General features: G+C 38.1%; 1 protein-coding gene across 1 annotated transcript in view; it reads left to right on the forward strand.

Moving 5' to 3' along the window:
* Positions 1–23818, forward strand: part of MRPS9 (mitochondrial ribosomal protein S9) — a 69117-nt gene extending 45299 nt beyond the window's left edge. The window contains exons 6-11 of the mRNA XM_032255581.1: positions 13313–13398; positions 14243–14318; positions 16693–16861; positions 17809–17917; positions 21026–21195; positions 23532–23818. Of these exons, the coding sequence (XP_032111472.1) occupies positions 13313–13398; positions 14243–14318; positions 16693–16861; positions 17809–17917; positions 21026–21195; positions 23532–23623 (702 nt within the window). The 3' untranslated portion in view covers positions 23624–23818. The remainder of the gene's footprint in view (positions 1–13312; positions 13399–14242; positions 14319–16692; positions 16862–17808; positions 17918–21025; positions 21196–23531) is intronic.
* The last annotated feature ends 2057 nt before the right edge of the window (positions 23819–25875 follow it).

A 25875-nucleotide genomic window follows, 5' to 3' on the forward strand; every position in this document is an offset into this window, starting at 1 on the left:
TCTCAATGTACTTTTGATTTCCATTTCTCTGATAACCAGTGATGATGAGCATTTTTTCCTGTTTGTTGGCCTCATGTATGTCTTCTTTTGTAAAGTATCTGTTCATATCCTTTGCCCACTTTTGAATGGGCTTGTTTGCATTTTTCTTGTAAATCTGTTTTAGTTCTTTGTAAATTCTGGATATCAGCCCTTTGTCAGATGGGTAAACTGCAGAAATCTTTTCCCATTCTTTTGGTTGCCGATTCACTCTAATAAGTGTTTCTTTTGCTGTACAGAAGCTGTGGAGTTTGATTAGGTCCCATTTGTCTATTTTGGCTTTTGTTGCCAATGCTTTTGGTGTTTTGGTCATGAAGTCCTTGCCTACGCTTGTGTCCTGAATGGTTTTGCCTAGATTTTCTTCTGGGGTTTTTATGGTGTTAGGTGTTATGTTTAAGTCTTTAATCCATCTGGAGTTAATTTTAGTGTAAGGTGTCAGGAAGGGGTCCAGTTTCTGCTTTCAGCACATGGCTAGCCTGTTTTCCCAACACCATTTATTAAACAGGGAATCCTTTCCCCGTTGCTTGTTTTTGTCTGGTTTGTCAAAGATCAGATGGTTGTAGATGTGTTTTGTTGCCTCCAAGACCTCTGTTCTGTTCCATTGGTCTATATCTCTGTTTTGGTACCAGTACCATGCTGTTTTGATTACTGTAGCCTTGTAGTATAGTTTGAAGTCCAGTAGTGTGATGCCTCCCACTTTGTTCTTTTTGCTTAGAATTGACTTGGCTATGTGGGCTCTCTTTTGGTTCCATATGAAGTTTAAGGTGGTTTTTTCCAGTTCTCTGAAGAGGGTCATAGGTAGCTTGATGGGGATAGCATTGAATCTGTAAATTACTTTGGGCAGTATAGCCATTTTCACGATATTGATTCTTCCTAACCATGAACATGGATGTTTCTCCATCTGTTTGTGTCCTCTCTTATTTCGTTGAACAGTGGCTTATAGTTCTTGAAAGAGGTCCTTTACGTTCCTTGTTAGTTGTATTACTAGTTATTTTATTCTCTTTGTGGCAATTGTGAATGGCAGTTTGTTCTTGATTTGGCTCTCTTTAAGTCTGTTATTAGTGTATAGGAATGCTTGTGATTTTTGCACATTGATTTTGTATCCTGAGACTTTGCTGAAGTTGCTTATCAGTTTCAGGAGCTTTTGGGCTGATACAATGGGGTCTTCTTTATATATACAATCATATCGTCTGCAAATAGAGGCAATTTGACTTCCTCCTTTCCTATTTGAATACCCTTTATTTCTTTTTCTTGCCTGATTGCTCTGGCTAGAACTTCTAGTACCATATTGAATAGGAGTGGTGAGAGAGGGCATCCTTGTCTAGTGCCAGATTTCAAAGGGAATGTTTCCAGTTTTTGCCCATTCAGTATGATATTGGTTGTTGGTTTGTCGTAAATAGCTTTTATTATTTTGAGATACGTTCCGTCAATACCTAGCTTATTGAGGGTTTTTAGCATAAAGGACTGTTGAATTTTGTCAAAGGCCTTCTCTGCATCAATTGAAATAATCATGTGGTTTTTGTCTTTGGTTCTGTTTATGTGGTGAATTACGTTTATAGACTTGCCTATGTTGAACCAGCCTTGCATCCCTCGAGATGACGCCTACTTGATCCTGGTGGATAAGCTTTTTGATGTGCTGTTGCAATCGGCTTGTCAGTATTTTACAGAAGATGTTTGCATCTATGTTCATCATGGATATTGACCTGAAGTTTTCTTTTCTTGTTCAGTCTTTGCCGGGTTTTGGAATCAGGATGATGTTGGTCTCATAAAATGATTTGGGAAGAATTCCATCTTTTTGTATTGTTTGGAATAGTTTCAGAGGAATGGTACCAGCTCCTCTTTGTATGTCTGGTAGAATTCGACTGTGAACCGGTCTGGACCTGGGCTTTTTTTGGGTGGTAAGCTCTTAATTTCTGCCTCAACTTCAGACCTTGTTATGGATCTGTTCAGGGTTTTGGCTTCTTCCTGGTTTAGGCTTGGGAGGAGGCAAGTGTCCAGGAATTTATCCATTTCTTCCATGTTTACTAGTTTATGTGCATAGAGTTGTTTGTAATAATCTTTCATGACGATTTGAATTTGTGTGGAATCTGTGGTGATATCCCCTTTATCATTTGTTATTGCATCAATTTGGTTATTCTCTCTTTTCTTTTTTATTAATCTGGCTAGTGGTCTGTCTATTTTGTTGATCTTTTCAAAAAACCAGCTCCTGGATTTATTGATTTTTTGAAGGGTTTTTTGTGTCTCTATCTCCTTCAGTTCTGCTCTGATGTTAGCTGTTTCTTGACTTCTGCTAGACTTTGAGTGTTTTTGATCTTGTTCCTCTAGCTCTTTCAATTTTGACGATAGGGTGTCACTTTTTGATCTCTCCTTGCTTCTCATGTGGGCACTTATTGCTATATATTTTCCTCTAGAGACTGCTTTAAATGTGTCCCAGAGATTCTGGTATGTTGTGTCTTCATTCTCATTGGTGTCGAAGAACATCTTCATTTCTGTCTTCATTTCATTGTTTATCCAGTCAACATTCAAGAGCAACTTGTTCAGTTTTCATGAAGCTGTGCGGTTCTGGGTTAGTTTTTGAATTCTGAGTTCTAACTTGATTGCACTGTGGTCTGAGAGACTGTTTGTTATGATTTCCATTCTTTTGCATTTGCTGAGGAGTGATTTACTCCCAATTATGTGGTCAATTTTAGGGTAGGTGTGATGTGGTGCTGAGAAGAATGTATATTCTGTGGATTTGGGGTGGAGAGTTCTGTAAATGTCTATTATGTTTGCTTGGTCCAGGTCTGAGTTCAAGTCCTGGATATCCATGTTAATTTTCTGTCTGGTTGATCTGTCTAATATTGACAATGGGGTGTTAAAGTCTCCCACTATAATTCTATGGGAGTCTAAGTCTCTTTGTAAGTCTTTAAGAACTTGCCTTATGTATCTGGGTGCTCCTGTATTGGGTGTGTATATATTTAGGATCGTTAGCTCTTCTTGTTGCATTGATCCTTTTACCATTATGTAACGTCTTTCTTTGTCTCTTTTGATCTTTGTTGCTTTAAAGTCTAATTTATCAGAGATGAGAATTGCAACTCCTGCTTTTTTTTGCTCTCCATTTGCTTGGTAAATCTTCTTCCATCCCTTTATTTTGAGCCTTTGTGTATCCTTGCATGTGAGATGGGTTTCCTGGATACAGCACACCAATCGGTTTTGGCTTTTTATCCAATTTGCCAGTCTGTGTCTTTTGATTGGGGCATTTAGTCCATTTACATTTAGGGTTAATATTGTTATGTGTGAATTTGATGCTGCCATTTTGGTGCTAGCTGGCCGTTTTGCCCATTAGTTGATGCAGATTCTTCATTGTGTTGATTCCCTTTACCATTTGGCATGTTTTTGGAGTGGCGGGTACTGGTTATTCCTTTATATGTGTAGAGCCTCTTTCAGGAGCTCTTGTAAAGCTGGCCTGGTGGTGACAAAATCTCTGAGTACTTGCATGTTCACAAAGGATTTTATTTTTCCTTCACTTATGAAGCTTAGTTTGGCTGAATATGAGATTCTGGGTTGAAAGTTCTTTTCTTTAAGGATGTTGAATATTGGCCCCCGCTCTCTTCTGGCTTGTAGGGTTTCTGCTGAGAGATCTGCAGTGAGTCTGATGGGCTTCCCTTTGTGGGTAACCCGACCTTTCTCTCTGGCTGCCCTTAGTATTTTTTCCTTCATTTCAACCCTGGTAATCTGACGATTATGTGCCTTGCAGTTGCTCTTCTTGAGGAATATCTTTGTGGTGTTCTCTGTACTTCCTGGACTTGAATATTTGCTTGCCTTGCTAGGTTGGGGAAGTTTTCCTGGATAATATCCTGAAGAGTATTTTCCAGCTTGGATTCATTCTCTTCGTCTCATTCAAGTACACCTATCAAACGTAGATTAGGTCTTTTCACATAGTCCCACATTTCTTGGAGACTTTGTTCATTCCTTTTTACCCTTTTTTCTTCAGTCTTGCCTTCCCATTTTATTTCATTGAGTTGATCTTCGACCTCTGATATCCTTTCTTCTGCTTGGTCCATTCGGCTGTTGATACTTGTGCATGCTTCACGAAGTTCTCGTGTTGCGTTTTTCAGTTCCATCAATTCACTTATATTCCTTTCTATTTTGTCTATTCTCGTTAGCATTTCGTCAAATCTTTTTTCAACGTTCTTAGTTTCTTTGCATTGGCTTAGAACATGTTCTTTTAGTTCACAGAAGTTTCTTACTACCCACCTTCTGAAGTCTGATTCTGTCATTTCATCACACTCGTTCTCCATCCAACCTTGTTCCCTTGCTCGTGAGGAGTTGTGATCCCTCGTAGGAGGAGAGGTGTTCTGGTTTCAGGTGTTTTCATCCTTTTTGCGCTGGTTTCTTCCCATCTTTATGGATTTATCCACCTGTCATCTTTGTAGTTGCTGGCTTTCAGATTGGGTCTCTGAGTGGATGTTCTGTTTGTTTATGATGAGGTTATTTCTGTTTCTTAGTTTTCCTTCTAGCAGTCTGGCCCCTCTGATGTAAGTCTGCTGAGGTCCACTCCAGGCCCTGCTTACCTGGGGATCACCTGCAGCAGCTGCAGAACAGTAAGGGTTGTTACCAGTTTTCTTCTGCTATCTTTGTCCCAGAAGGATACCCACCAAGTGTCAGTCTGATCTCTCCTTTATGAGGTGGCTCTTTTGATATACAGGGGTCAGGGAGCTGCTTGAGGAGACAGTCTGCTTTTTATAGGAGCTCAAATGCTGAGCTGTGAGCTCCATTGTTCATTCAGAGCTGCTGAGCAGGTGTGTTTAGGTGGGCTGCAGCAGAACTCATAAACCGCTTTTTGTTCCCAGGTGCTCTATCCCAGGGATTTAGGGGTTTATTTATGAGTTTCCGTTATGCTACAGCCTTTTTTTTTTTTTTCCTTCAGAGCTGCCCTGCCCAGCAAGGAGGCAGCCTAGTCACTGTCTTCCTGTAGAGGCTTTGCTGAGCTGCTGTGGTCTGCGCCCAGCTGCTGAGTGAACTTCCCTGCAGTCCTGTTTATATGGGTGTCGTTAGAACTGCCTCAGCAATGGTGGCCCGCCTCTGTTAAGGTGAAGTCTCTCTGTAGTGGCGGGTTGCCTTGGCACTGTTGGGCTGCCTCAGCAATGGCTGACTACCTCTGTAGTTTTGGAGTGCCTCGGTAATGGCGGACGCCCCTCCCCCACAGAACTGGACCATCCCTGGTTCAGCTGCACTTGCTGTGACACTCTCAATCCAGAGAGTTTCTGATTGCTGTTCTTTTGTGGGGGTGGGACCTGCTGAGCCTGATCGCCTGGCTCCCTGCCTCAGAGCCTTTTTTTTTTTCGTTGGTGTTCCAGTCATCTGTTGAAGAGGCGCCAGGATCTGTGTATTTTCCCGTGCAGCGACTCACTGCGCTGGCTTAAACAGCATCACTGATATTTATGGCCCTTTTTTTGCCCTGGAATTTACTGTCCTGGTTACCCATTCTGTCCCCTTTTTAAACCGATGAATGGGCGACTTCCCATGGCTCCCCCCACCAGCCAAAAGGGCACCCGGACCAGTGTATTTTGTACGGAGAACCGCTGCACCGGGGCGCTGACAAAGCAGCCACGTGGGGCAAAGCAGCTGCGCTGGCCGACACAGTTGCGCTGACCAAAACAGCCGTGCTGGCGACACATGGAGCTCCTCCGCTTGGGAATTTCCTAGTCTGTGGGCAATAAAAATGCGGCATCCACTCACCCGCTATGCTTTCACTGGGAGCTGCAATCCTGAGCTGTTCCTAAACGGCCATCTTGGATCCACCCCCAAAGTCCCAGTTTTAAGACTGGTATCAGTCTTACTGCATTCTTTGAAGTTTTACAAAAGCTCCCCGCATAGCATTATATAGAAACTTCATTTATATTTTAGAACCTGTTTTACAATAAACCATGGAGTATTTTCAAAGTATATCTTTAAATCAAAGGAGTTAATGGCCACAGATTAAATTTATACCAAATATATATATATAAAATGAAGGGGATAGTAGTAAAATTTAAAATGTGCAAAAAAACTCAGATAATTCTAATCCTTATACCTTAAGTGTAAACGGGTTCATTTGCCTTGTGAAAGAAGTTCTGGTATATTTGGAGAATCTCCAGTTCATTTTATTATTATTATTATTTTTATTGCATTTTAGGTTTTGGGGTACATGTGAAGAACATGCAAGATTATTGCATAGGTACACACATGGCAGTGTGATTTGCTGCCTTCCTCCCCATCACCTATATCTGGCATTTCTCCCCATGCTATCTCTCCCCAAATCCCCACCCACCGCTGTACCTCCTCTGTTTCCCCCCGACAGACCCCAGTGTGTGATGCTCCCCTCCCTGTGTCCATGTGTTCTCATTGTTCAACACCCATCTATGGGTGAGAACATGCGGTGTTTGATTTTCTGCTCTTGTGTCAGTTTGCTGAGAATGATGGTTTCCAGGTTCATCCATGTCCCTGCAGAGGACACAAACTCATCAATTTTGATGGCTGTGTAATATTCCATGGTGTATATGTGCCACATTTTCCCTGTCCAGTCTGTCATCGATGGGCATTTGGGTTGGTTCCAGGTCTTTGCTGTTGTAAACAGTGCTGCAACGAACATTCGTGTGCACGTGTCCTTATAGTAGAACGACTTATAATCCTTTGGATATATACCCAGTAAAGGGATTGCTGGGTCAAATGGAATTTCTATTTCCAGGTCCTTGAGGAATCGCCACACTGTCTTCCACAATGGTTGAACTAGTTTACACTCCCACCAACAGTGTAAAAGTGTTCCCATTTCTCCACATCCTCTCCAGCATCTGTTGTCTCCAGATTTTTTAATGATCGCCATTCTAACTGGCGTGAGATGGTATTTCAATGTTGTTTTGATTTGCATTTCTCTAATGACCAGTGATGATGAGCATTTTTTCCTATGTTTGTTGGCCTCATGTATGTCTTCTTTTGTAAAGTGTCTGTTCATATCCTTTGCCCACTTTTGAATGGGCTTGTTTGTTTCTTGTATATCTGTTTTAGTTCTTTGTAGATTCTGGATATCAGCCTTTGTCAGATGGGTAAACTGCAAAAATTTTTTCCAATCCTGTTGGTTGCCGATTCACTCTAATGACTGTTTCTTTTGCTGTACAGAAGTTGTGGAGTTTGATTAGGTCCCATTTGTCTATTTTGGCTTTTGTTGCCAATGCTTTTGGTGTTTTGGTCATGAAGTCCTTGCCTACGCTTGTGTCCTGAATGGTTTTGCCTAGATTTTCTTCTAGGGTTTTTATGGGGTTAAGTCTTATGTTTAAGTCTTTAATCCATCTGGAGTTAATTTTAGTGTATGGTGTCAGGAAGGGGTCCAGTTTCTGCTTTCAGCACATGGCTAGCCAGTTTTCCCAACACCATTTATTAAACAGGGAGTCCTTTCCCCATTGCTTGTTTTTGTCTGGTTTGTCAAAGATCAGATGGTTGTGGATGGGTGGTATTGCCTCCGAGGCCTCTGTTCTGTTCCATTGGTCTATATCTCTGTTTTGGTACCAGTACCATGCTGTTTTGATTACTGTAGCCTTGTAGTATAGTTTGAGGTCCAATAGTGTGATGCCTCCCACTTTGTTCTTTTTGCTTAGAATTGACTTGGCTATGTGGGCTCTCTTTTGGTTCCATATGAAGTTTAAGGTGGTTTTTTCCAGTTCTGTGAAGAAGGTCATTGGTAGCTTGATGGGGATAGCATTGAATCTCGAAATTACTTTGGGCAGTATAGCCATTTTCACGATATTGATTCTTCCTAACCATGAACATGGAATGTTTCTCCATCTGTCTGTGTCTTCCCTTAATTCATTCAGCAGTGGTTTGTAGTTCCCCTTGAAGAGGTCCTTTACATTCCTTGTTGTATTCCTAGGTATTTTATTCTCTTTGTGGCAATTGTGAATGGCAGTTCGTTCTTGATTTGGCTCTCTTTAAGTCTGTTACTGGTGTATAGGAATGCTTGTGATTTTTGCACATTGATTTTGTATCCTGAGACTTTGCTGAAGTTGCTTATCAGTTTCAGGAGCTTTTGGGCTGAGACGATGGGGTCTTCTATAAATATACAACCATGTCGTCTGCAAATAGAGACAATTTGACTTCCTCCTTTCCTATTTGAATACCCTTTATTTCTTTTTCTTGCCTAATTGCTCTGGCTAGAACTTCTAGTACTATATTGAATAGGAGTGGTGAGAGAGGGCATCCTTGTCTAGTGCCAGATTTCAAAGGGAATGCTTCCAGTTTTTGCCCATTCAGTATGATATTGGCTGTTGGTTTGTCATAAATAGCTTTTATTATTTTGAGATACGTTCTGTCAGTACCTAATTTATTGAGGGTTTTTAGCATAAAGGGCTGTTGAATTTTGTCAAAGGCCTTCTCTGCGTCAATTGAGATAATCATGTGGTTTTTGTCTTTAGTTCTGTTTATGTGGTGAATTATGGTTATAGACTTGCGTATGTTGAACCAGTCTTGCATCCCTGGGATGAATCCTACTTGATCATGGTGGATAAGCTTTTTGATGTGCTGTTGCAATCGGCTTGCCAATATTTTATTGAAGATTTTTGCATCTATATTCATCATGGATATTGGCCTGAAGCTTTCTTTTCTTGCTGAGTCTCTGCTGGGTTTTGGTATCAGGATGATGTTGGTCTCATAAGATGATTTGGGAAGGATTCCATTTTAAAGGACTTCAGTAACCTACTCGGTCCTTAAAACCTGCAACAGCAGCCCCAGAAGTGTGCTGCTTCGTTATGTGAAGACTCCAGAGTCGTCAACAGAAGTCCTGGGGACTGAGCATCACAGAATTCTTACTTAGTGCAGATGTGTCTATATCCTCTCTCTGACCTTGTGGAGGATATTTAAAACTCTTGGATATAGTGCTGCCTTTTAAAATGGAATTAAAATAGTGACCCTTCTCGCAGTGAGGTATTGTGAAATAACTACAACTATGTAAAGTGCTTATTTTAAAAAAGCTGCAAACTGGTGCTAAAATATATTTGCATGCTGTTTTAAGACTTTCCTTGACAGCAGGAGTTAATTCAGTAATTAATTCAGCAGTGGAAATTGCTGTTCTAGAGGTATCTTTAATGTACATTTTCCTCCCATATGAATAATTACCATTGTATATCTGGTATGCTCCAAATGTACCAATTAAGAAAATTAATTTTTTAGAAAAGAATTTGACGTATTATTGTCTCCATGTTGGTTTTAATCAAATTACCTCTTTGTAATGGCATAATTATCCTAATATATGAGGGGGCTTTAATTTCAATAGTAAAAGTATATGCCACCTGAGTTACAATAACTTTCAGGTCATCACTCCTGGATGTGGACTTCCTCAGAGTCCTTTTTCATATGATCCATCTTGAGATGATTTTCTTTGTATGTTGAATGGCATTTACATGATATACAATCTATGTAATATATTGTATTCACAAAGTAATAGCGCGAGTCTACAACAGAAATATGTCACTTGGTACCTGAGATATACAACGGAAACCTCTCTCTTTGTTAATGATAAGTGGATTATATTTGTATTTGTTTGATTTGATCTTGTATATGTCAGTGGCCAAAAAATTGAGGAGATTATTTAAGGAATTGATTTTCTGTGATTTCTTTAACAAACACAAATTTTAAGTCAGTTACTTTACTGTTACCACACTAGTATCTAAGATAATTACTATTAGTTACTATTTATGTTGTGTACCAAAATACAATTGACTTCTTCTATATCACCTCCCCATGAAATATTACTTGTTTACACTTCCCAAAATTGGAATTTCCACATGATTAATGGAACCAAAACAGATTTCAGAAGGATACTAAAAATCATAGCGCTCATGCTCTCAGAAGGGTTTAGTTTAAGCATTTCTTTTCTGCAACCTGAGCATCTGGTATTTTCAAATTAGGCACCTTCTAAATTTGACTCATACATTATGGAAATCTGATGACACGAGGGGTGGATAGGCTTGCTTTGATTTTATGAAATATTAATCATAGCTGTGATTAATGATTCAGCATTTCACATCTGGGTTATTCCTGTCACATTTGAGAATTACACTGTTAAATACAGTATATAAACTTAGTGTAGGTGGGTCACACTGATTCTCTAGTGTCCCTTAAAAATTAAGTGGAAACTTAACAATATACCAGAAGCCACCAGCGATAATCTGTGATGTTGACGGTTCTTGGCATGTTTTATACCCTCAAGGATTTTTTTTTTTTTTTTTTTGATGTAAATTAGTACACATCTCTTCAGGGAGTTGAAGCTATAGAATCTACTTTCCAGAGAAATGTTGTCACCAACTAACCAAGGTAGAATCTTAAGAGTGGTTTTATTATGCAAAAGAGAAAGAATAAATGGAAGTGGTCCACCGGTAAAATTGTTTGACTCTTGAAAGCCATACCTCACCCCCGCTATCATTCGTGACCATTACTATAGGTCAGACACTGTGCTAAGTACGTACTTTACATATATTTTCCTATTTAAAGAAGTGTATGGAGTGGCTTAATGGGCATTATGTGATTTGATGGGTTACAATCATCAAATTGTAAGTATTTACCGCAAATGAATCAAATTCACCATGTTTGAAATCTGACATGCACTTTTCATGGGTTGCTTTCTCCTCTTCCACATTTTTTCTGATTGTTTTTCTTGTGCCATTTATCAATTATTATGGATCTCAGTACAATATTAGGAGGAAATGGCATTATGGAAGAATAAGAAAAATAAGGACTTACAGTAAAAATTGCTCAAAAATCATTGGGAAATGATGGTTAATTTAGCAGCCTAAACTTTGACTTAAAACTTAAGTACAAGACAGGTTGGTTGTTGTTATTTTAGTTGCCTTAGTTATTTCAGAAAATTAAGTAAACCCTTGTAAGCAGAGGAGGGTATCTTAGTAGTATTGTCGGCATTCTTTTAAGCTCATATATTCTCAGCTAGTTTGAAAGATAGACGTTCTCTGACTTTGGCACTCTCTGAATCTCAGGACTCTGGACTGAGCAGCTCAGAGCCTCACTGCAGTTCCCTTACCAGGGCACCCTGATGGAGCCATAGTCTGCCTGTGGTCCAGCTTGCTGACAGGATGTGCTGGGTGCATAGTGACATGCTATTTGCCTGCGTCTGTGCATTTCTTATAAGTGGGAAGCATTCATTTTGTGGGGGGTGGGGAGGGTTCTTTTCAGAGCATTTGAGAATTGCTTCTAGAAACAAAAGTGCAGAGAAAATTTTCTGATATATTATCCATTTGGAGTCCCAACCCAGTGTTTTAGCCTTTAAAAGTGAGTTAAAAATACCCTAACCACAGTCAACAAGGCTTACCAATTCTTGGGAGATAAATTGTAAAATTTTATTTTAAGTGGAGTAACAGGGATATATATGTGGATATATCCCCCTGTTATTTTACATGTGGATGGTTTGTGTTAGTTTTGCTTTAGGATAGACAGTTATCTTTTGTTGGTTTTTTAATTGTCAGATACATTCCTCTGCTGCTACAGGTGATGGATGTGTACTTGGAATGTAGTTGTAGGGACAGTTACACTTAATAGGAATACTAGGATTAAATTAGCTTCATTTGTCCCTTTGCTATTGTGTTGAACTAGATTCTCTGTAGTTCTTAGAATGTACTATTTCTAGCCAGTCTAGGTGTGGATGCTGCTGCTGCTGCTGCTACTGCTGGTCTGGGACTGCACTTTTAGAATTGCTGAGCTGGAGTGACGGATTTACCGTCAGTTTTGAAATACTCATGTCCACTGGTAAAGTCTTTGTAGCTTCTAAGTGCTGTTTCTTCTTTTTCTCTCTGCTTCTTTTTTCTTTTCTCTTCTAAACTATCAGTTCTACTACCCTTAAAGAAAAACAGAGCAAAAAACACTTACATGAATCTCCCCAGCCAAAAGGAATGAACTTTTACATCCTTATTCACTGAGGAGTCTTACCCATTGAGTGTTATATTGGCTATTCTCACATATGTTACAAAAACTCAAAGGTTCATTCTGTCCTCCCTGCTTCTTTCCCTTTCCTCCTCCCTACCTCCCTTTTTTTTCTCCTTCCCTCCTTTCTTCCTTCCTTCTTTCTTTCCATTCTATTCCATTTCATTCCCTTCCATTCCATTCCTGAAAATAGGCTGCAGAGTGAATACCATGCTAAAATGCAAGCACTAGTAAATACGACGGTGGTGGCAAAGGGACATTTCTCCTACACTTAGAACAAACTTTATCAGCAACATTATGAGGTAATATGGCAGTCTAATCAGAGCCCACGAGAAGTTGCCCCTGAAAACCTGAAATTATTAAGACTATTTGAGATATGAATTGACATCTCTATCAGATCTCTATCAGTATCAAGGTGTATCTTTTGATGTTTGCTAATACTAGAAGGTATCATGATTAGCAAAAAAAAAAAAAAAAAAGGTCAATTTATGTCATCTCTAGTTCATTCTTTTAAAATGCCTATCTGCTCATTGGGTATTAGTATGGTATGTTATGTGTAAATTATAAATGAATAAATACAAATTGAGTTTTAATCCTCAAAAAGCTAAGTTTGCTCAGGCAAAAGCTGTTGTACTGTTTTGCTTGTTGTAAAATCATTGCCTGGAAAATATATTTAATTGATAATGCTTATTCCTGGATTATTGCTTTTTACCAGTTCTAACGAAATGGCAAACTTCTATTTCCATTGTAATTTAACAAGTGACATGCGTTCACAGGTTTTGTTAGGAAGTAAATAGGAAAAAATCAAATAACAAAAAATATAATAGAAAGCTTTTTTTAAGATACAAACTATATGATAAGGACTTAAATATTATTTAAATATTAAATAAGTAGTAAGTTGTATTAAATACTAAATAAATATCTATAAACACCATATATTTTACTGGATAATTCTCTAAGTTTAAAGTGCACATTGCCATAGAAATTATGATTTTTCCTAAGGAAGAGGAAAATTGTTTAAGGTGTTTTTTTTTTAAACCAACCTCACTGTAGTAGAGTTGTAAAAATTTTATAGGGTTATTTTAAAATCAGCTAAAGTTAAGTGTGCTGTGATGTATGACACTAAATTCTCATTGGAATTACTCTATCATCTTTTAGTTTAAATGAGGAATAGTGTTATGAAAAGCATTTTCAGTTTTATTTACTCTGCAGCTAGATTCTCTGAGGAGGACACCTTAGAGACTACTTACAGGACAAAACTATAAAGTATATCACAAGGTATAATGCACCACTGCTCTTATTTTTAGCATGTACTGTATATTTTTATTTGGCACAGGATACGTATGGAATGTTACTCAATTTAGAAAAACGTCAAAACCAGTTGCAAGCCAAAGCTCTGCTTCCAGGGGAAACTCAAACCAGGTAAGCTCCATTCTTTCACCAAAATCTTTGCGCAATTTGAACTGAAAACATGCCACTCATTGGTATATTTTTAGACATACTTGAAGCCTAAAATTTGTTCCATATTTCATCATTAAGCATTAAGGTTAGGGTTCAAAATAATAGGTGGTTTTTGTTTAGGAGGAAGCACGTGTTGAAGTTATTTTTATGTTATTTTATCCCAGATTTATATATTATGTGATATTTAATTACTATACTTGGATATGATGTCCTCAGAATTTTTATGTATATAGCTGCCCGTTTATTTACCATTTGCATCCTTTTTTATATTTTATTTTTATTTTTTGGGTATTTCAAGGTTTCTGCTTCCATTTGGCAAACAGCAGTAGATCAGATCCATCAAACTGATCACCCAGTGTTAAATTTTGCCCTAACTATTCAAGATTTCTTCCATAAAGGAAGAACATTTTGGTTAAGTTAAGTTAAATGCACTCCTATCCCTTCAGTTGGACTTGACACTACTTTAGTCTATTCACAGGTTAACGTTGTGTCCATAACATCGTCTTTGAAGTAAGTTATACAGATAAAATTTTAATCTTTAAGAAATCTGGTCGCTTTTAATACCAAATGAGTTCCATAGTGGCATATTTAACTCTTAAAACATTTGCTAGAGTAGATACCTTTTCTGAAGTAGATTGAGGAAATGGAATGTTTGCCAAAAATAGCTTAGTTGGGTAAAATTACTGGTACATAATGTAAAAACTTATTTTCAAATCATAAAATTGCTACTATATGTGGGATCTTTTGTGATATAACTCTAATTGCATGGCTAATTAAAAAGAGAATATATGTGATATTTTAACAGAGACCTGATTGGCAGCAGATGGCTGATTAAGGAGGAACTAGAAGAAATGTTAGTGGAAAAACTGTCAGATCAAGATGTGAGTAATTAATCTTTTTAATTTAAGGGGACCTGTGCCATAAGAATGCAGACAATTGCTGTGTTTAGATCCTAATAGTAATGTTCCTCAGAGGCAGGTGTTCCTAAGATGATTTTTCTTTCTTTCTTTCTTTCTTTTTTTTTTTTAAACAAAGAAACCACATTCATCATTGATTTCTGCATTGGGAGGACCTTGTCTGTGGTCATGGAGGTGACTTGTCGAGTCTCCAGGTCCTCCTCTTATAAATGCCCTCACGTACTCTGCCAGTTGTTTTAGGAAAGCACAGCAGATGTCGTTTCATCTTCCGTAAGGCCAGTAGCTAATTTTACAAGCTGATGATAAGTGTACGGAGTCATTATAGGTTAAGTAGAAAAGGGATGCAGCACATGGTTACCTTCATGCAATTTGCTGCTTGTGTGCCATATCTGTAAGGTCAGTGGTTTTTATCTTGGGATCTGCAAACCACCTGTATCAGAATCCCTTGAAATACTGTTACAAACTACAGTGTCCTAAGCCTTACCCAGACCTAGTGCAGAATCTCTGGGGTCACCCAGGAGTCTTTTTAACAAACTTTCCAGATGAATCTTCTACCTTATAAAGTTTGTGACCCCCTGCTTTAGGTCTTAATTGCATTCTTATTTTGTTAAATGTCCTATCAACATTACCATAGAACATTTGATGTCTTAAATATTTTGACACTTCAAATTTGTTACTTTCTGGAAGGTTGGAGTGTAGATAAATTCCACAAATTTTTTTCCAAGATGGAGTTTTTCTTTGATGGTGGTGGCTAACATTGCTCATACTTTGCCACTGTATATAGATTTTAAGTTATGTACTTGAATTGTTCTTTTTCTCATTTAAGGCATTACGGAAATTAATGATTTGGAAAAGTTACAGTTTGCTTAAACAAAGTGTTGGACATTTGGTTAGTGGTAGATCCAGAGCTAATTCTAATCTCCTAACTGCCAACTATTGCTGTACTTGAATCTAATTGAAAAATCTCTTTGCTTCTTCAGTGAAAAGTAATTTCATTATTTCCTCTGTTTTCTGGCTGCTTTGCTTTTTTAAATAATAACTCAGATATTTTTTCTGCTTTGTAGTAGCTCAAGGACTTTGATACAGGTGTACAGCTATGAAAACAAAAGAAACAAGTTATATATGATACTCTATACTTTGGGTACTGGATATCAGGAGAAATCCCGGTGTTAATGGCTGGTCTCAAGATGAGGGAGGTGGAGATGGTCAGTGACTTCTTAACCAAGCAAGGATGAGTTCCACCTGTAGTGCCCCTTCATAGATGCAAAAGTCGTCATTGAGAGTGTGTGAGATGGAATTGAGAGAGTAGCCGAGCACAGAACTCCCAGGCCAGTGACTGGAGAGGAGCTTGGAGCTCTTGTCAACCCAATATTATAGGTAGCTAAGTGTTTCACCTTTACTAGAAGAGTGCCTTCTCTTTCATTACATCATAGGAAGCTATAGTTGAAGTAGTACTTTTAATATTAATCTTACTGGTAAGATTTTTAAACATTTCAAACTAATTAATGGCAGATTTTTACAATAAAGGCAGTGGTGACAAAGATGAGTATGATGTTTAAAGTTGACAAAAAACAAGGTTATCAAAAGCTGAGTTTCACAATCCATATTAACTAAGACTCTCAAGCATTAGTTGTTTCCTTCTCCAAAAACACTTTAGAGTGATTATTCTGGCTTCTAATTTTAAGGGGTTAATTCCAAGTTGTTTACTTTCTAATCACATGTTCAAGAACTATTAAAAAAAAATGCACAGAGGAGCAAGGATAATTTATTTCAAGAGGTTGCCCTTTAAGTCAAGTATCTCTTGAATTTTTAAATAGCTTGATTGTTCGGTTTTAAAGGAAATCATAAACATTAAAGTAACACAGCTTGAACAGCCCAAGATATATTTGCCAAATGTATTATGAAATATAATTTAAGAGGTACATTTTCTCAAAATCAAACTCTTTCCATTTTACTATACATAACTAACTTGAAATTATTTATAAAGCTCCTCTTGATACCGTTCTAATAAAAGAGTGGAAATTACACTTGAGGATCATCTAAATACTTTTTGAAAGTGAATTTAAATCCCAATTTCATAATCATAATACATAGAAATTGATTTTTCTTTGAATGATAAATCTCTTTGTTTCTTGAAAGAAAAGATTTGGTACTAAAGATAGGCAGGAAGAGTGATGCATCTCATGCCGTTTTAAAAGCAGCGTAAAGATGCAGAAGTGTCATCCTGTCAAAATCCATCAGGAATAGCAACATTGGAAAGATCAAGTATGCAAAAATAGAAAAAATTTAGCAAATGCAATTACACTTGCACCTTCTAATGAATTTTTATTGTCTGCAGTATATGCAGTTCATTCAACTGCTAGAAAAGTTATTGACATTGCAGTATAGTGCTGCTGAGGAAGAATTTGTACAGAGGTTTCGAAGAAGTGTAATCATTCAATCAAAAAAACAGCAGATTGAACCTGTGCAGTATGACGAGCAAGGAATGGCCTTTAGCAAAAGCGAAGGTAATGACATTCTGCAGAGAGAAAATTCAGTGAAGACTGAAAAACTACAATTATTTTCATTTGCTATTGCTCTCTGGTATCCATTAGATTTTTTATTTGTTTATTTATGTTTGCTACTGCTACATTGGATTTCCTAACTTTTAAGATTCTATTGAAGTTTTTCGAAACTGAACTTTATAATGTCCCAAGACAAAAATGTGGGTGCGTACCTTTACAGTCATATTAATACTTTTTATTTTCACACATTTTTATTTTCACATTTTAAGCTGCTAGAATCAGTAAAATATTTATAATAAAGTTTTCTTTTCAAAAAATGAAAATGCTCAGTGAAACTGCATATCAAATGCCAAAACTATGTAATGTGAAAACTTCACGTCCTTAACTCACATTTTCCTTGTATATGTACAGAGCCATTAGATGTCCAACTTTTAAGACTTGACCTATTAAAATATTTACAGCTCTTAAAAGATTTCACATCATTGTCATTTTTAACTACTGTGGTATTTTCAAAGAAATGTGACCTTTTCTGAGTATTTTTTTATTTCTACTAGTTCTATTTTATCATACTATTTATATATTTCTAAAAATTATATTGTTAGATATATTCTTATTGTTTATAAGAATGCTATGTAAATTGGTTGTGAATTCTCTTAAGTAAGGTAAATGAATATAAATTACTTTCTTGGTTGTTCAAACTAATTTAAAATCATTGTAATGTTTCTAAAGTGGAATTGAAGAACAAAATTACCCCACAGCAAGCTTTATTGCATCTGTTGTGTAGTGTAGCTTACCTGCTTTATTTTTGTTTGACTTGAAATAATAGTTACAGGATGCACACCATATACAGTGTTGGATATTTTGGGGAAACAAATTTTAATGTAGTTTTACCTGTCTCAAAGCACAGGTCTTCAATATATTTACTAATAGGAATTTTATATTTTTTGAAGGTAAAAGAAAGACTGCAAAAGCAGAAGCAATTGTTTATGAACATGGAAGTGGAAAAATAAAAGTAAATGGAATTGATTACCTGCATTACTTCCCAATCATGCAGGACAGGTTCGCTTTCGGTTTTGATTTTTGGTTTTTAAAGGAAACATGCTTTGTAATACACCATGATCATTTAAGAAGGCTTGTGATCTTCTAATTCTATTTATCTGAATGATTATTTTTTTTTTACCAATGTAAAATATCAGACTAGCTAATTGAAGTTATTTTTTAATGTAGCTTCCAGATTTTTAAAAAAGCATCTCTAAAATTCCTCATTAATTGACCCTTCTTCCCCTTTTCATCAGAACCTACTGTGGTTTGAGTAGTCTTAGGTGTGTAGCTTTTTCTGAAGTGCAGACTGTGCCAAAATGTAGGAAAAGTAGGTTACTTTTAGTTTGGGGATGGGTGTGCACAAAACAAAACAACCACCACAAAAAACAGACTTGGCACTTAAAACCGACCTAAGCCACTGGGCAAGGAAAAGTGCAAGCAGTTTCTTGTGGCTTGTGTTTGTTTTCCTGATCATAAATATTAGAAAAATTCTGCTTTATCATTTGGATTTTTTCCTATTCAGAGGAATGTGATTATATGTATTTATTGAGCAAGCAAAGAAACCTGGCATTTACAGGTTAAAATAAGAACTCATCAAGCTTTGCTTAGTTCCCGGTGCTAAATATGGCAGTTTTATTTTTTAAACTTTGTATCCTATGGAGAAATATACATTAATCATAAATAGATACTACAGTTCTTCTAATCTAAATATACTCATCTTAGAATGCTCTCCGACTTGCTATATAAGGAATCTTCTTGATATAGTTATTATTTTCCCAGTAGTTACTGTCATTATCACGAGTAACAGAAGTTTGGAATGATCAGTTCCTCCTTTCCTAATCTTTCTCCTGTTTCCTGAATGTGTTATGGGTTTAAGGTCAAAAGAGCTAAAGCTCTTTTGATACCAATGCTGATGTTGGCAAAAGAGGACCCTCCTAATACAGTGTAAGCTTCTGGACATAATAATTACTTTAGGAAATATATGTTTATTTTATTTGTGTGTGCCTGTGTCAACAAGCAGTGCATTCTTAACTCCATTTAAGATGAATTAAGTCTGCTATTATCCTCACAGGGCAGGGGATGAAAGAAGCTTTTATTTCCCTTAGGAAAAGGTGGAGAGAAACCCATACCCCAGGGATTGATAACTTCAGCATTGGGAACTACAGGAGGAATGGCATTTAACCAATAACCTGCCTGTTGATTTGTATTCAGACATCACTCCTGATGATTTAACAGCAAGTCTCAATTATGGCTTGTCTCATAATGAAATTACATCCTTAGATCTTATTCTTTGATTTGAATTTAGCAGCCATTTACTAAGGATCATCTATGTGTCCAGTCTTGTTCCAGGCATTGTGAAGATATCAGAGATATCTAAGATATGATTTCTATTGGCAAGAAACTTCCTACATAGTTGGGAAGCCTAAGGCTAGTCTTGGTGGGAATGGGCACCCAAACTCCTCCTTATTTTTACGTAGTTGTAGGGATTTAGGGTAGCCTTGTGAGGAACTTACAAACCAGCAGTGAGATGACCATTGACCCATAGGGAGACTAATGAACACAGAATCAGGGATCTTGATTGGAGTTCTCTTATCACCTAACACACAGTTAAGTGGGTTAGCCATGTACGCTAAGTTATAAGGGAGGTTTCTGGACAGCCATTTGTCTGGGAGCTTAAACACTTACCTGGCTTAATTTTTAAAATTTTGTAATTCTTTAACAAATGCTTATATAAATAAAGAGACTCCAATTAAAATCTAGAAAAATAGATTTCATAATGTAATTACTAGATATATATCTGAGCCATGGAGCCAGATGGTCAAGGTAAATGCAATAGTGGGATTAGATTTTCAGTTTTTTTAAAGACACAAGGTCTGTTTTTGTCACCCAGGCTGGACTCAAACCCCTAGGCTCAAGCAATCCTTCACCTCAGCCTCCTGAGTAGCTTGGACTGCAGGTGCCCAGCTTAAACTTTAGTTATGATAGTATATTAATCGCTACTACTTATAATACTGTTTTTATAACTTATGGCTACTTTTTATTTGGTTTCTTGGAAGCATTTGTTCAAAAAGGCAGTATAGGTTTATGGGTTTTTTGTTGTAGGAGTTCTGTCATCCCTACATAGTATTGTTACAAATTCCAATTTGCTATGGCTTTTGAAAGTCATCTTTGCCCATCTGCATGTGATTATTTGACTAGCGTGGTACGAAGAATAGCGTGTGAACGTCCTGTCCATACTCGTCTCTCAGCTTAACTGTGTTATATAAACTTTATTTTGGGTCTGGAAGCTACAGTGTCAAAGAAAGTAAATGCAATATAAGTGGGCTTTTCTGAATAAAAGTTTAGCAAGATATTAAGACAAAATAGCAAAATCAAATGCTTGACAAAGGTGATGGTGAACATCATACCTGGCATGAAAATGATACTCAACAAATACTCGTTCAATCAAACAAGAGAAAGTCCAGGGTCATGTTCTGTCTGTGGTACCTGCCCCAGGACCTTGTAGGCCCTGACTGACCCTGAAAGAGCAGGCCTGAAGGGGGTTGTGTAGAATGTCACCTGGCCTCAGGAAGGTAGCAGGACCCTATGATTTAGAGTACTATAATAAGAATATTGGAAATATGTGTTTGGGGTTGGGGAAGAGCGAAGTCAAATATAGTTTTAGAAACTTTAAAAACTAACCACATCAGAATGAGCATTATATATTATACAGATATATTTATAGTATACTTTAGTGACTCCAAATGACATTTGATAATTGTTTGGGAAGGCATGTTGATTTTATATCTGATCATTCAATCCAGAGATGTTAATTCGGTTGAATAATGGAGTTCCCCAACTGTAAGACTATTGCAAAGTTCTTGTGAGAAAAGGGGATCCGCAAACAGTAAGATAGAGTGTACTGCTATACCCAAGACAAAGAAATAAACCTTACAGTTCTCAGCAAACCATTCAAAATGTCAGAAATGTTAGTGTTTCTATATCTTGGTAAAATGGATTGATTGAGAAGTATGGAAAGTGTAACAGTGGCATGCAGAATGTTGTTTTTATAAATATTTAGAATTTCAATTGTTTACATAATTATTTATAGTAAACGTAACCACATTTACTTGTACTGTGCTTTAGAGAACAGCTGATGTTCCCTTTCCACTTTGTTGACCGGCTTGGGAAACACGATGTGACCTGTACAGTCTCAGGGGGCGGGAGGTCGGCGCAGGCTGGAGCAGTACGATTGGCAATGGCAAAAGCCTTGTGCAGCTTTCTCACTGAGGACGAGGTCGAGTGGATGAGACAAGGTATGAGTCTAGGTGGGATGGGCGTGGTAGCCCAATAATGGCTACACATGTTCATCTGCTTCTTGTACTAGTGCCTGAAGTTAGTGAGAAAATACATAGTTACATATGTAATATTTCACTCTGCTATCTTCTTTCTTGCTACGGAGCCATAACGGTATTTTTCAGGTTTGATTTCTACAAGGTGAGCTTGAATTAGAAAAAGGGAAGAACTCCCAGCACTGATTATTTGAGCCCTGCTAACATGTTCAGTTCCAAGGTCAGGGAAAAGTTAATTTTGCCCTTAATGCCTTACCTTTTGCCCAGCTTAACAAGGTGCTTAGCTTAGTTATATTTAAGAGACAAATTACTTGTTTTTGTTTTATCATAGAAATGTGTGGGTGTTTGTTTCTATAGTCAATCTCTCACTGTCACCCAGGCTAGAGTACAGTGGTATGACCATAGATCACTGCAGCCTCAATCTTCCGGCCTTGAGCAGCTCTCCTGGCTTAGCCTCCCAGGAGGCTAGTCCTCCTAGGACTATGACGTGCAGTACCACACCTGGATAAATTTTTATATATTTTGAGAGACTGTGTTTTGCTGTGTTGCCCAGGCTGTTCTCAAACTCCTGGCCTCAAGCAATTCACTGCCTTGGCCTCCCAAAGCACTGAGATTACGTAGCATGACCTACCACACCTGGCCTACCACAGCAATTTGTAGTAATTGTTTGGTTCATGATAAAGTTCTTTGGGTATTTTGTTTTTGTAAGTTATTGGAGGTTTCCATTTTTTCCCATTGTGGTGTCTGAATTTTCTCACTCTGTTTTGTGTAACCCTGTTACCTGAACATGAATACAAGAGTCCCTATATAGTCTGAAAAAGGACGTGCAGTTGATTCTTTCATTAGGGTACTGCTTTAGCGGCTATAATAAATCAAGGTTGAGCTGAAGACTATCTTCGCACCATATGAAAAGAGGAAAGCACCATATATGCTGTCAGCCAGCTGCGTGGTCCTGGACAAGCCACTTAGCACCTAAGTCCGTAAGCTCCTCCTCTGGGCAAGTAGGATGGTCTCTGTGCACCAGACCTTCTAGTACCAGCCACTGGGGTCCAATGGAAACATTACCTATGGCTTAGGCCACTTAATTGCTTAAGCCTCTTAAAAATCCTTTTGCTTATAAGCAATTTGTCATTGTATGGGATTCATACCTAGTCATTGAAATAATTTGCTAGAACCTTAACAATTCCATTAGTTTGAGCCACTGCACATACCTGAAAGTAATAAAGCATTATTACTTATAATTTAAGCCAGAACTTAGGTCTTGTCTGTATTTCGTCAAATACTGCTGTTTTATGCCATGCATGTCCTTTAAGTACAAGCAAGTTTAAAAGCTTACAGGTATATAATAATAAGCAATTGAAGTTTTCCTACATGTACATTAAATGGTCCTCAACAAAATATCTAAGGCTTGTATACAATAAGAGGAGTGCCAACGTTGGAAGAGTGAAAAAGACAAGGAAAATGTATGGTCCATTTACATATTTATTAAAGCAGTGTAAGAGCTTTCCCATCAGCCGTATTCTTGGAATCCGCGGTCTTTACGAACTTACTATAGCGCCAGCCACAGCTGGGGCTCTTCCTTGTGGGCCTAGCTAAGAGTAACCCCAGCAGTTGCCTAGAAACATAATCGCTCCTGATGATTGGGAGAATGAAAGTTTCCTGTTTAAACTGACTTTATTCTTCCAGAAGAAACTGCCTGTGCTGAGAATACAACTCTAAACTTATCTTTTAGATTCTAAAACCAAAAAGCAAGGAATATCATTATGACATAAAATGATAAAAGTTTCCTTTTTTAAATGTTTGACAAGCCATATTTGTATATATATGCATATTCATGTGAACTATTAATAGATGGTATCTAGGTACCTTCTCATACTTCACCTTTACAGTAAGTTTTTCTTCTCTCCCTCTTGGCTCCATTAAAACTGTGGCCTCTGTAACAGTAAGTGTGCAGCTTAAGTTCCCTTACAGGGAATAGTGACTGCCCACACTAGAGCAGCTTTATCTTAGGTTTAGCAAGCTTAAAAACCAAAAGGAAGTTATATTCTTGTAAGATAAGGAAAGCGGGTTTAAATAACGTAATTGGTATTTGTCTCAGAAGTTGGAAAAATATCCTCAAAAAGTGAAAGCAAACTGCCGTCATGAGAGTGGCACTGGATTGGTAAATTATTATTGGTCTGGTTCCTTTCATCTATTTTTTTCTAAGCCAACAGTACCTATAAATTCATGAAGTTCACCTGCTTTTCTTCTTGGCAACGTGCATATTAATGGTTCCTAAAGACCTCTTTTTATTGCTGCAGCTGGACTGCTTACTACTGACCCACGTGTGAGAGAACGGAAGAAGCCAGGCCAAGAGGGAGCCCGCAGAAAGTTTACCTGGAAGAAGCGCTAAGGGTTTGTTCCCAGGAAAGAAGAAGAGCTGTATATACGTGCCGACACGTAGCAGACACACAGTGAATAATGGCTGACCAGCACGAGGGCAGTACTGTCAGAAATGTCTTTGAGTTGTGAGATGGATTTATTTTTAAATGCTACTTTGTAAAGGTGACCTTTACAAAATAAAAGGAAAAAAAAAATCTTAGTCTCATTCTGCTACTTTATTGTTTAGCTTTTTCAGAAGATTAAGAAGCATAATTCATAGAATCTAGCATGTTAGACCTGAAAGGAACATTCAGCAAAATATAGTTGAGTTACCTCATTTTGCAGATGAGAAGGCTAAGCCCCCAAAATTCAGCAACCAGCCAGAGCCAGACTGTTGGCACTCTTAATGCTGGAGCTAGACTAGAACTCATTTCTCCAGATTCTGTTGTTTCTTCACTTAACAATTGTCACCACATAGTTTTCAGAATGAGAGGTGAGACTGCTTACACAGAAGAATGAAGTAACTTGCGTCCATCAGGAGCTCAGCAGAGGCAGGGAGCTGAGCTGTCAGGTATAGGAGGCACTGGTGCAGACAACAGCCAAGTGAAAGGCACGTTCGAGCTGTCTGTGCTCACTCACTGCAGGAAGACGAGCAAGGCTGCAGCAGAGAAGGCACCTCTGCCCCCTAGTTTGTATCAGTTTTGTTTTGGGGGTATTTAAACTTTTTATTGTATATGTTTAAGGTATACAACAGGATGTTTTGATACACATATAGAGGGTGAAGTGATTACTGCAGTCAAGCGAATTTACATAGCCCTCATACAGTTTACTGTGTGTGGGTGTGTGGAAAGAGCACCTAAGGTCTCTTCTCATTTCTAGCATACGGTACAATATGATTCACTGTCATCCTCATGCTGTATGTTAGGTCTCTAGACTTACTCGTCCTGTGTAACTGCAGCTTTGTACCTTTTGACCTGCATCTCGCCTTCCTCCACCACCTACCCCTGGTAACTACAGTTCTACTCTGTGCTTTTATATATTTGATTTTTTAAGACCTCACAGCTAAGTGAGATCTTGCAGTACTTGTCTTTCTGTTCCTGGCTTATAGTGTTCTCTAGGTTCAGCCATGTTGTGGCAAATGGCAGGATCTCCTTTTTCAAGGTCGTATCATATTCCATTGTGTATATATATGCCACAGTTTAGTTGTGGATTCCATTTTGGATCGCACGGATGTGGAGAAAAGTGGCTTCAAGCTCCCCTTCGGCAGGAGGTCTCAGGTTTGGTGTCTGAGGGAGGACTGGGCTGAAGGGAACAGATGCCTCTGAATGAAGGCACCCAGCCAGGAGTGCACATAGCTCTGGAAGAGCATGGGCTGCGGTGGGGTGGACCGACTCCTTGACTGCAGCCCTCAGAGCCTGTCATGCACTGTCAGGTGTGGGTGGGCAGCTTGCCCCCATGAGGCCCACTAGGCAGTCTTTATGATTGACCATGGTTTGGTGTGAAGATCACACATAGGTGTTTGGCCAGCAGCTGGACTCCTCAGTCATAGCTAAGCATTCAGTTGAGTTTTGCTCTAGGATTCCTAAAGTACCTTAAAATGAAGACACATTGGCATTTTAACTCTAATACAATTGTGCAATAGGTTTTTGAAGGAAGAAAGGGGCAATTGGGGCCACAGGTACTTTAAAATCCATTTCAGGCCAGATGTGGTGGCTCATGCCTGTAATCCCAGCACTTTGGGAGGTTGAGGCAGGTGGATCACGAGGCCAGGAGTTTGAGACCAGCCTGGAAAACATGGGGAAATCCCATATCTACCAAAAAATAAAAAAAATTACCCGGACATGGTAGCATGCATCAATAGTCCCAGCTACTCAGGAGGCTGAGGTGGGAGAATCACTGAAAACCTGGAGGCAGGGGCAGTAAGCTGAGATTGCGCCCCTGCACTCCAGCCTGGGTAACAGACTCAGACCCCGTCTCAGAAAAAAATCCATTTCAATGCAGTTGTTTTAAGTAATAAAAAGATTGCTTCAAGAATTAGACTCTCAATGCGCAATTGTCCTTTAAAAGAATTGAATTCCACTGATTTATTCACAAATGTTTATTTTTAAATCAAATAAGTTCTGAGATGTGTATATACACATGAAATCCTTTATGTGGTAAAATAACATGATGATGAAGAAGTGAGAGTGAGCACCAAACATCCTGTAGTACCCAGTCCCCTTTTCATCTCAGATGAAACTGTAGAAAATACTTTCTGGGGTTCTTTCTGTGTGGCGGTCATTC

The sequence above is a fragment of the Sapajus apella genome, unplaced genomic scaffold, assembly GCF_009761245.1.
Source record: "Sapajus apella isolate SASKATOON/1434 unplaced genomic scaffold, GSC_monkey_1.0 scaffold89, whole genome shotgun sequence".
Taxonomy (NCBI): Eukaryota; Metazoa; Chordata; class Mammalia; order Primates; family Cebidae; genus Sapajus; species Sapajus apella.